General features: G+C 45.2%; 1 protein-coding gene across 1 annotated transcript in view; it reads left to right on the top strand.

The window, feature by feature from the left end:
• LOC106723152 (olfactory receptor 14J1-like) overlaps positions 1-12,487 on the top strand; it is a 14,097-nt gene that overhangs the window by 778 nt on the left and 832 nt on the right. The window contains exons 2-3 of the mRNA XM_014526946.2: positions 10,476-10,765; positions 11,255-11,407. Of these exons, the coding sequence (XP_014382432.2) occupies positions 10,476-10,765; positions 11,255-11,407 (443 nt within the window). The remainder of the gene's footprint in view (positions 1-10,475; positions 10,766-11,254; positions 11,408-12,487) is intronic.

Genomic DNA, 12,487 nt, shown 5'->3' with positions numbered 1-12,487 from the left:
GTCCCCATCAGCTCTGGACCTCATGGTGTCTGTTCTGTATTCTGTGATCCCACCAATGATGAATCCAGTCATCTACAGCATGAGAAACAAGGACATCAAAGCATCTCTGTGGAAACTGGTGAGTTGGAAGTGGTTTATTCCAACGAAGATGTCAGTTTTTCTCCAGTGACCGTGGTTTCACTGAACATTTTTATAGAAACTGAGTTGTTTTAATAGAAATTAACTCCGCCAGTGTCGGTAGTGGAATTTTTATAGAAACAACCAACTGTGTTATTCATACAGATTAAGTTATCTAATGTCAGTTGTGTTTCTTTAGGTTTACACCATTTTAAATAATCTCTCTAATTTTTACCCTAAATCTCACTGAACCTTTTGTTCTAAGGTACCACTCTGTCCTTGATAATCTTTTTGTACCTGTTAAATTTTATCTTTGATGCTGATACTGTCATTCCTTAGTGTGCAACCATTTTTATGTGCCCTAAATATTTATAAGATGCCTTGTTGGAGAATATCACTGGATCTTTGTCTTGTCTGGGTTAAAACGTTTTCTTGAGGTTTGATTATTTGAGATCTGGAAGGATGGTATGAGAATATTTGAAAGGGAGTTATAATGGGGTTTAGATAGTGGGTGTCAGTCTTTCCTCAGGTTCCTGGACTTTCAGTCATGCTTTCCTGTATGGTTCTGCAAGAGCACTGAGGGTTTTCCTCCACACAACCCTGAAGAGATGGAAATGATTTGCTGTAAGTGTGTACACACTAGAGCTCCTGTGCACGTCATGACTGTAGTGATGCTGGATACTGGTTGTTGCTTTATTCCACTATAGGGGAGATGTAGGTACTTAAATCAGCTGCCAACATCCCCAGGTTTTACTAAGTCAAGCCCAAATAACGTTCATGCTGCTAATCCCTAAATCCTTTCAGGACCGGTAGCGGATACTTTCATCTTTCCAACAAGCAGCCTATGCCAAGAGCTCCAGTAATGCAAATAGTGTGACCTTGCTTAGAATGGATGTAAAAGGAAACTCAGTAGAGACCACAATCTGTTACTGTACAACTGTATCGACATTGGGGCTTGTATTCCTTGGGAGATCGGGCAAGGTATGAAATCTATTTTTCTCCAAATCAGAAAGAATAATCAACATTTCCCAGAATGCCCCAGAGGACAGCATCCTCCAAAAAAAAAAAAAAAAAGGAAAAAAATATCAGCTCCACTTAATTACTTCTGAGAGTTTAGGTAACCGTCCAGAATTGACACCCAAAAGCGAATTTTGAAAGTAATGAATAAGATTATTTTGAGTGATACTGGCTCATACTGTTGGGCAATTTGAAGCTAGTTCACGCAACGTGGTTTTCACACAAGAAACAGATGCAAGGAGCAGTCTGCGTTGAGCTGAAAGGCAGAGAGAGGGTACAATCTCCTTCCTTGGAGGTTCTTAAGACTGGGCTAGACAAACCCATGGTTGACATGATCCAGATGGAGACAGTCTGTCTTTAACTGCAAGTATAGGGATTTGTCTGACCCAGAGTCGTGGGGCACAACTCTCTAGCTCATGATCTTGGGGTTTAGTCTGAGCAGGAGCTTCGGCATATCATTCCAAATCCCCAACCTTGATTTCAGCCAACACCCAATGCTGGACTAGATGACATCCTGTAGTCCCTTCCATCCCTAATTTTCTATGCTTCTATTATTGTATGAGAGGAGTGGTGGTGTAAAACTCTGAGGGATGCTTTCCCTGTAGCTAATGCTGCTCTAAACCAATGACTAATCTTAGGGTAATAGAAAATAAGGGTTGGAATGGACCTCAGGAGATCGTCTTGTCCAACACACTCCTCAAAGCGGGGCCGCTATAAACTTGATCATCCCACTCAAGGCTTTGTATAGTGAGGTCTTAAAAACCACTGAGAATGGAGCTTCCACCACCTCTCTGAGTAACTTGTTCCAGTGCTTTACTACCCTCCTGATATTTTTTTTTCCTAATATCTAAAACTGAACCAGAGATCACTGCTCCTTGTTCAATCATCTGCCAGCACTGAAAACAATTGGGCTCCATCCTCTTTGTAATCTCCCTTAAGGGAGCTAAAGTCTGCTTTTAAACACCATCTTGGTCTTCTCTTCTCCAAACTAAATAAGCCCAGTTCCTTCAGCCTCTCCTCATAACTCATGTAACCTGGACCCTTAACCATTTTTCCTGCCCTCCAGTAGACTCTCGCCAGTCTGTCTACATCCTTTCAGTAGTGGGAGGCACAAAGCTGGACACAGTACTCCAGATGTGCTCTCACAAGTGCCAAACATGGGGGAAGAATCACTTCCTTTGATCTTCTAGTTATGCTCCTGGTAATGCAGCACAATTGCCATTGGCCTTCTTTGCACCAAGGTTACAGTGTTGGCTCATATTCACCTTCTGATCCACATTAACCCCTAGGTCCTGCTACTTAGCCAGTCAGTCCCCAGTCTGTAACAATGCATAGGATTGTTCCATGCTACATGTAGGATTTTGCACTTGTCGTTACTGAACCTCATGAGATTGCATTTCGTCCAATCCTCAAATTTGTCGAGGTCTCTCTGAATCATAGACCCCTTCTCTGCCCCTGCTCCTGGGGGACCACACAGGGAGGAGGGAACTATTCTCACCACTCCCAGGTGCTTCCCCCACTCCCAGGACATGAGAAATTGTTTAATTAAAAAAAACTCTGCATATTTAAAATAGGTATTAAAACAATTCTTGTACAGAAATATTGTGAGAAGTTATTTCTTAAGTTATATAAGTCCTTATTAATATGTAACGCTCCTGTGCTCTATTAACATATCCATCAGGCTACTGGAATTCCTAAATTTACTAGTAATAGAATATTTTTTAATTCTTCAGTATGAAAACACTATGTAGGTAGATAACTAAGCATTGTCCAGTGTAAATCAACACAGAATACTGGTTCTTTTAAATACCTCTTATTTACCTGAATCAAAGACTGATTTGAATTGAAGATGATCCCCAATAATAAGATTCTAGATAGATAAAATGTATAAATTTGTAAGAATTTTCCATGTCTAGAATCTAATTATCGGAGGGTCATCTTAAATTCGTGTGTCCCCCCCCTACTGCGGCTGTGGGGCAACTGGTGGGGCATGGGCAATGGCAAGTAAACTGGCCTGACACCTGCTGCTTGCCACCTGTCACCCCCACCACTTTCCCACCCTGGTGCCTGACATCCTGATGACTGTGTACGCCACATCTCCCACCTCTGCAGTGCCTGGACCTCCTGGCACCCGTGCCCCCCTGGTGCCTAACCTCCTCACCTGATTCTGTTCTTGCCTGCTCTCCCTGAGCTTGCACGCCTCGCACCCGCTCCTCACCACATATCCCCCGCCTTGGTGCCTCTGCCCTCCACCATGCTGTGGCAGAAAGCCACCTTTGTTTCTCTCCCAAAAACTCTGCTCTGTGACAATTTTGATTAGGATGGGCCCAGCAGAGGATGCATACTTTTACCCTATCTCTTTTGGGTAACCTGAGCTGGATATATTCCTGAGGGAGTGGGGAAACCTGCTCCCTCTGCCTATGTAACTAGCATCACATACATGGGTGAGGGGCTTCCTTCCTGGTGGGCTGGAGTCTGCCTGGCAACTAGTGATGTGTTTTAAACTGGCTGGCTGACAGCCAACAGGTGCTGGCCTCCATTGCACCAGGTTAATGAGGTCACAAGGGCTATATAAGTTAAGGACTGCCCAGGAGGAGGGGGGCCTGCAGCCATGAGGGATACTCAGGAACAAAGAAGATCTGTACCATCTGAAACTGGCTCTATCTCTCAAAACTCATGAGCAAGGAACTGCCTGCCTCCAAAGGGAATCTCCACCTGCCTCTGGATGATACTTATAGGTAAGCTAACTGAGATCCAACTACATATATAGCTTGCAGTAACTCAGATGCGAGATCAAAGGCTACCCCAGCCACAGGAGTTTGCGCTATGGGATTTCTCTGATATTGCTCTACCCTGTACCCCATTCTAACCCTACCCTCTGTAACCAATAGTTTTCCTTTCTACCTAGTGTGGGAGACTTATTGAGGGGTGGGTTTAATTATGCCCAGGAGGCCCCTTGGGTCAGCGAACTAAGGGAGACTATCCTCTTTGGCCCCCGACTTCGGGAAGTACCCCAAGTTCTTGTACTGGGTCGAGTACCCATAGGACTATTAGGCCTGTGTTTCGCTGAGGACACAGGCCCCAGACAGTCCCTTCTCTGGGTGGTGGGAGCACACGTTACCTCCGGACTCTGCAGTGGGGTTTGAAAGGGGGTCTGCCAGGGCTTAGGCGCCCCTGGAGAGACATGTGGAGTCCGGAAGGTCGACAGGAGTGGTGAGGTGGGAGGCTCAATGCTGGAGCTCCCCCTACTGGCCTGCCACACACCCACCTGGGCATGTGTGCTTTCCTCCACTGGATTGCTTAGGAAGAAAGAGCAGACAAGACTATAACTAAGACTTCCCTAGGAAGCGAGGTGATGTTCCTCTTTAGAATCCAAACCTGGGAGCTGAGCAGGGAATGGTCCCATGTACAAGGCAAGTGTGATAAATGCATTGCAGTAAAGCTCCAAGTCAGCTGCACGCCCAGCTCTTCTTCAGGGACTCATCGTTTTGGATCTCCACCTCTCAGTTCTCCCACAGAGTGAGGAGTGCACAACCCCGAGAAACCTGTAGCCCTGGCATCTAGATAGCACAGTGATGGGGGGGATAAGAGACTGGAGGCAGGAGTAGATGGTGAGGAATCAAACTTCCCTGGCATTCAAGGATTTAACCTGTGAAACGTAAGACAAAACCATTAAGATGAGCACAGTAAGTAATATATTTAATTCAATAATGTTTGGGATTTAATAGAGAGGATATTTCTAAAACAGAATAATGAATTGTATTTAAAAATTATTGCCCCCTGCCACTTTTGAAACAACACACCGCCCACAGCACACCCCGATGCATCCGTCTTCAAGAAAAATGTTTTTTGGAACCGGGGTGTATACAGGACAGGTGCACTAATGAGTGCTTGTTTGGTCCTTTTGAAGGCCTTTATGGCCTCTCCTGACCAGATTAATATCCACGGTTTCCCTCTTGTCATATCTGTTAGCAGGGCCACCATTTCCAAAAAATGTTGGATGACCCTTCTATAGTTGTTTGCGACCCCCAAGAAGGATCTCAGTTGTTTTAAAATCCTGGGTAACCAGTTAGTTCTTATTGCTTCTACTTTGTCAGCTGTTTTATCTGCTTCTGACCTATCTGGAACCCTAAGTGTTCGGTGTCGTCCTGGCCCAAGTTGCATTTCTTTTGGTTTGCTGTCAGTCCTGTCTTTCTTAGTTCTTGTAAGACCACCTGTAAATGTCGACAATTTTGTTCCCAAGTTTGTGAAAAAATTATAATGTCATCAATTTATGTCAAAGCATAACTCTGGTGAGGGGCTTACATCCTATGCATTAGGCACTTAAATGAAGCGGTCACCCCATGGAGGCTGAAGAACATACGTTTAAACTGAAGAAGTCCCCAGGGTGTCCCAAAAAGCCAATTTTTCCTTATCCTGCTCATGCATGGGTATTTGCCAGTACCCTTTTGTTAGATCCCAAGTGGATATATACCCGGCTTGCCCAATCTTTACCAACAGTTCTTCGATCTGGGGCATGAGAAAAGCGTCAAAGGCTGCCACCTCGTTGACGTTCCTAAAGCTGAGGACACAGGCCCCAGACAGTCCCTTCTCCGGGTGGTAGCAGCACACGTTACCTCCGGACTCTGCGGTGGGGCTCGAAAGGGGGTCTGCCAGGGCTTAGGCGCCCCTGGAGAGACACGTGGAGTCCAGAAGGTGGACGGGCGTGGTGTGGTGGGAGGCTCAATGCTGGAGCTCCCCCTACTGGTCTGCCACACACCCACCTGGGCGTGTGTGCTTTCCTCCACTGCATTGCTTAGGAAGAAAGAGCAGACAAGACTATAACTAAGACTTCCCTAGGAAGCAAGGTGATATTCCTCTTTAGAGTCCAAACCTGGGAGCTGAGCAGGGAATGCTCCCATGTACAAGGCAAGTGTGATAAATGCATTGCAGTAAAGCTCCAAGTCAGCAGCACGCCCAGCTCTTCTTCAGGGACTCATCGTTTTGGATCTCCACCTCTCAGTTCTCCCACAGAGTGAGGAGTGCACGACCCCGAGAAACCCGTAGCCCTGGCATCTAGATAGCACAGTGATGGGGGGGATAAGAGACTGGAGGCAGGAGTAGATGGTGAGGAATCAAACTGCCCTGGCATTCAAGGATTTAACGTGTGAAACGTAAGACAAAACCATTAAGATGAGCACAGTAAGTAATATATTTAATTCAATAATGTTTGGGATTTAATAGACAGGATCTTTCTGAAACAGAATAATGAATTGTATTTAAAAATTATTGCCCCCTGCCACTTTTGAAACAACACACCGCCCACAGCACACCCCGATGCATCCGTCTTCAAGAAAAATGTTTTTTGGAACCGGGGTGTATACAGGACAGGTGCACTAATGAGTGCTTGTTTGGTCCTTTTGAAGGCCTTTATGGCCTCTCCTGACCAGTTTAATAGCCACGGTTTCCCTCTTGTCGTATGTGTTAGCAGGGCCACCATTTCCAAAAAATGTTGGATGACCCTTCTATAGTTGTTTGCGACCCCCAAGAAGGATCTCAGTTGTTTTAAAATCCTGGGTAACCAGTTAGTTCTTATCGCTTCTACTTTGTCAGCTGTTTTATCTGCTTCTGACCTATCTGGAACCCTAAGTGTTCAGTGTCGTCCTGGCCCAAGTTGCATTTCTTTGGGTTTGCCGTCAGTCCTGTCTTTCTTAGTTCTTGTAAGACCACCTGTAAATGTCGACAATTTTGTTCCCAAGTTTGTGAAAAAATTATAATGTCATCAATTTATGTCAAAGCGTAATTCTGGTGAGGGGCTTACATCCTATGCATTAGGCACTTAAATGAAGCGGTCACCCCATGGAGGCTGAAGAGCATACGTTTAAACTGAAGAAGTCCCCAGGGTGTCCAAAAAAGCCAATTTTTCTTTATCCTGCTCATGCATGGGTATTTGCCAGTACCCTTTTATTAGATCCCAAGTGGATATATACCCGGCTTGCCCAATCTTTACCAACAGTTCTTCGATCTGGGGCATGGGAAAAGCGTCAAAGGCTGCCACCTCGTTAACATTCCTAAAATCTATGCACTTTTCCCCCAAGCTAAGGTCAGTATGTGTCAGCCTCGCCTGCTCATCTACCACATGGTACCATGTCATTGGTCATAATCTTTAATCAACCGCTAAGCATCCGTGCCTAATTCTAGTCCGCCGGCCTGCATTCCCCGACCCGTGTGCCAGGGCTGCTGGCCACAGCCTGCCACGTGCCCCCGAGGGCCTCGGACCGCTCCCGGCCCACACACTCTTTAGAGTCCAAACCTGGGACCTGAGCAGGGAATGGTCCCGTGTACAAGGCAAGAGTGATAAATCACAGACTAATACAGAAGTAGGACTGGAAGCAGCTCTGAAGATCCAGGCCCCTGCTGAAGGCAGCATCATACCTATCCAAGCTATTCCATATGAAATCTTGTTTAAACTGTTTCGAAAACTGTGTAGTTAGCCTGCCACACCACTACAGGGTATATTGCCCACAGACACTAAAACTACCAATATTTACCTTAGGTAAAAGAGGGAGATGAAGACTGTCAGCATCCTGCTCCTGGAAGTGTTTTTAATCACATTCAGGATACAGAAATAAGGCACCAGCTCACCCCATCCCATTACACAGAAAGGACACTCCTTCCCCCATAAGTCTCTACCCATCTGTCTCTACAGTAAATTTCCTTCCTGCTCCCAAATGTGGTGACTGGTATGTCCCTGGGTGGAGAGGGAGCACCCTTTAGCCTGGGCTGCAGCCAACACCCCGTGCTGCTGAGGAAGGCAGGGTTGTCGGGAGAGGGGGGCCCTGACACCCTTAGCAAAAAGAGGGGGAAAAATTCCTCCCATCCCAACGTTGCAACTAGCAAAGCCTAGAAACATTGGCCCCCTGATAGATGCAGCCTGTTACAAGCCACAGCGAGATCCTCTGACATGTGGTCAGCAGTAGGTCCAATGAGAGACCCTGGACAGTCCTTCTGACTTCAAAATCTGTGAACCCCGCGTGTTTGCCCATGGACTCTGCTTCTGAGCTATGCAGGGCTCTAGGGTAAACAGTCCCACAAGACCTCCCAACATATACATAGACAACTCACTGACTGAGATTTCAGTCCCTTCTTTGCAGTAAAGCTCCAAGTAACTACATTCCCAGCTCTTCTTCAGGGACTCATCGTTTTGAATCAATTCCTCTCAGTTCTCCCGCAGAGTGAGGAGTGCACGACCCCGAGAAACCTGTAGCCCTGGCATCTAGATAGCACAGTGATGGGGGGACAAGAGACTGGAGGCAGCAACAGATGGTCAGTAATCAAAGTGCCCTGGCATTCAAGGATTTAATGTAGGAAACTGAAAACAAAGCCATTAAGATGAGTGCAGTAAGTAATATGCTTAATTAAATAATGTTTGGGTTTCAATATAGGATCTTTAAAAAATATATAATTAAGTACATTTAAAATTATTTCAGAACTTTATTCTTCATGTAATAAAATTTCTACCATTGTCATAAAAAGTATGCATATAGGTATTCATATGAAAAATGGCATATTTCTGTCCTGAAAGTTTTGCCTTTTCTACAGTAATGTAAGTGAGCCAGGAAGCACGGAGGCAGCCCAAGGCACTGCCTTTGTGGAGGGGGGAAATAGCCATGACCACAGGTCAGCAGCATGGCAGGCAGAGCTGCCCTGTGCATCGCAACTTGCCCTGGGCTTGGAGCTGCCCTGCTAGCATGTCGCCCTCTATCAATAACCCCTGAAGTACCAAGAGTCATCCTGATTCATGGCCACAGAAGATTTTCTGACTAAACAAATAAAGAAAAGATCTAATATCTTTGAAATAGATGAGTTACAACATGTAAAGACCATTGAGGGATGTTGACAGCCCATGCTTATATATACGTGTTTGCCCATGGACTCTGCTTCTGAGCTATGCAGGGCTCTAGGGTAAACAGTCCCACAAGACCTCCCAACATATACATAGACAACTCACTGACTGAGATTTCAGTCCCTTCTTTGCAGTAAAGCTCCAAGTAACTACATTCCCAGCTCTTCTTCAGGGACTCATCGTTTTGAATCAATTCCTCTCAGTTCTCCCGCAGAGTGAGGAGTGCACGACCCCGAGAAACCTGTATCCCTGGCATCTAGATAGCACAGTGATGGGGGGACAAAAGACTGGAGGCAGCAACAGATGGTCAGTAATCAAAGTGCCCTGGCATTCAAGGATTTAACGTAGGAAATTGAAACCAAAGCCATTAAGACGAGTGCAGTCAGTAAGATACTTAATTAAATAATGTTTGGGTTTCAATATAGGATCTTTAAAAAATATATAATTAAGTACATTTAAAATTATTTCAGAACTTTATTCTTCATGTAATAAAATTTCTACCATTGTCATAAAAAGTATGCATATAGGTATTCATATGAAAAATGGCATATTTCTGTCCTGAAAGTTTTGCCTTTTCTACAGTAATGTAAGTGAGCCAGGAAGCACGGAGGCAGCCCAAGGCACTGCCTTTGTGGAGGGGGGAAATAGCCATGACCACAGGTCAGCAGCATGGCAGGCAGAGCTGCCCTGTGCATCGCAACTTGCCCTGGGCTTGGAGCTGCCCTGCTAGCATGTCTCCCTCTATCAATAACCCCTGAAGTACCAAGAGTCATCCTGATTCATGGCCACAGAAGATTTTCTGACTAAACAAATAAAGAAAGATCTAATATCTTTGAAGTAGATGAGTTACAACATGTAGAGACCATTGAGGGATGTTGACAGCCCATGCTTATATATATTTCTGAGACTTGAAGCCAGTTTGAACACACAGCCTTGTGCACATCCTGCCAGCCTTTGATTGCAATCTTCCCAGGTGACTTAGAGCTTAAGATGCTGTCTGTGTCTAGGCTCTATGGCCCTAGGAAGATGGAAATACTATGAGATGACCTCTCTGACTTCAAAATTTCATGCTCATCTGCCTGTGGGTAAGATTCAGGCACTGACATTGATTAAATGATAGGATCTGGGCTTGTAATTATTCCCTTTTCCCACATCACGTGGACTTGCAATGAACCTGAACCTGATGTGAACTGACATGGCCCCTCGGACTAGAAAGGAGCTAGAGCAGTTTATGCCAGTGTGATAGTGCACTGACAACTTCTCCACTTTCACAGACGTGGGAAATGACAATATTGTCACTTTGGGAACCCTGATTTTTATCACATAACTCCTTTTGAACTGAAAATAAAGCAGACCTCTAAAAAAATCAAGTCATAGAAAACTATGGATAATAAATATGTTTTTTTTTGTCTTTCTTCCTCTTGTCCTGACACGTCTGTTCCCTTTCCCTCCGCAGGCATCCCAAAAGGCACTGTGGATGATGACGTCCAATTGCACCGCGGTGACTGAGTTCCTGCTCCTGGGGTTCTCCGATGCCCTGGGATTGCACATCTTGCACTTGGCCACTTTTCTAACAATATACCTGGCAGCCCTGATTGGCAATCTCCTTGTTATCACAGTCATAGCTGTTGACAGCCACCTCCACACCCCGATGTACTTCTTCTTCCTCAATCTCTCCATCCTCGACATCGGATCCATCTCTGTCATTGTCCCCAAATCCATGGCCAATTCCATACTGAACACCAGGCTGATTTCCTATTCTGGATGTATCACCCAAGTTTTTTTAGTCCACTTTTTCATTAGAGCAGACCTCACCATCCTCACCATTATGGCTTACAATCGATACATCGCCATCTGCAAACCACTGCACTATGCGACAGTGATGAACAGGAAAGCTTGTCTGCAAATGGCAGCCATGACCTGGAGCTTTGCTTTTCTGTACTCTGCCCTGCACACGGGGAACACCTTTAGGCTGCCCTTCTGCCACTCCAACATCATCAACCAGTTCTTCTGTGAAGTCCCCAAGCTCCTTAGGATCTCTTGCTCAGAGGTGTTTACTACTGAAATTTAGATTATTATCTTTAGTGCATGTTTAGGTCTTGGTTGCATTGTGTTTATATTTGTGTCTTATATTCAGATATTCACCACTGTACTGAGAATCCCCTCTGAGCAGGGCTGGCATAAAGCAGTTTCCACCTGTCTTCCCCACCTCATTGTTGTCTCCTTGCTGGGTAGCACTGATGTGATTGCCTATGTGAAGCCCACACCTGGGTCCCCATCAGCTCTGGACCTCATGGTGTCTGTTCTGTATTCTGTGATCCCACCAATGATGAATCCGGTCATCTACAGCATGAGAAACAAGGACATCAAAGCATCTCTGTGGAACTGGTGAGATGGAAGTGGTTTATTCCGAGGAAGATGTCAGTTATTCTTCAGTGACTGTGGTTTCAGTGAACATCTTTATAGAAGCAATCAACTGTGTTATTAATATAGATTAATTCCACAAATGTCCAATGTGTTGCTTTAGCTCCCAAGGCACTGCCTTTGTGGAGGGGGGAAATAGCCATGACCACAGGTCAGCAGCATGGCAGGCAGAGCTGCCCTGTGCATCGCAACTTGCCCTGGGCTTGGAGCTGCCCTGCTAGCATGTCTCCCTCTATCAATAACCCCTGAAGTACCAAGAGTCATCCTGATTCATGGCCACAGAAGATTTTCTGACTAAACAAATAAAGAAAGATCTAATATCTTTGAAGTAGATGAGTTACAACATGTAGAGACCATTGAGGGATGTTGACAGCCCATGCTTATATATATTTCTGAGACTTGAAGCCAGTTTGAACACACAGCCTTGTGCACATCCTGCCAGCCTTTGATTGCAATCTTCCCAGGTGACTTAGAGCTTAAGATGCTGTCTGTGTCTAGGCTCTATGGCCCTAGGAAGATGGAAATACTATGAGATGACCTTTCTGACTTCAAAATTTCATGCTCAGCTGCCTGTGGGTAAGATTCAGGCACTGACATTGATTAAATGATAGGATCTGGGCTTGTAATTATTCCCTTTTCCCACATCACATGGACTTGCAATGAACCTGCACCTGATGTGAACTGACATGGCCCCTCGGACTAGAAAGGAGCTAGAGCAGTTTATGCCAGTGTGATAATGCACTGACAACTTCTCCATTTTCACAGATGTAGGAAATGTATGAGCACTAGTGAGTGGCAGTGGCAAGCTGTCTGCAAAAGCTCTGATAAAATACTTTTCCTGTCCGCTTTTTGGCTGAAATGCCACAATTATCCGAATTTAAAAAAAAAATGTATCATGAAAAATATTGTCACTTCGAGAACTGTGATTTTTTTTTCCCCTTTCTCTCCACAGACCTCCCAAAAGACACTGTGGATGATGATGTCCAATTGCACCACTGTGACTGAGTTTCTACTCCTGGGGTTCTCCGATGCCCTGGAATTGCA

Source organism: Alligator sinensis, unplaced genomic scaffold (assembly GCF_000455745.1).
Source record: "Alligator sinensis unplaced genomic scaffold, ASM45574v1 scaffold1259_1, whole genome shotgun sequence".
NCBI lineage: Eukaryota > Metazoa > Chordata > Crocodylia > Alligatoridae > Alligator > Alligator sinensis.
This window is presented reverse-complemented; position numbering and strand designations above follow the sequence as displayed.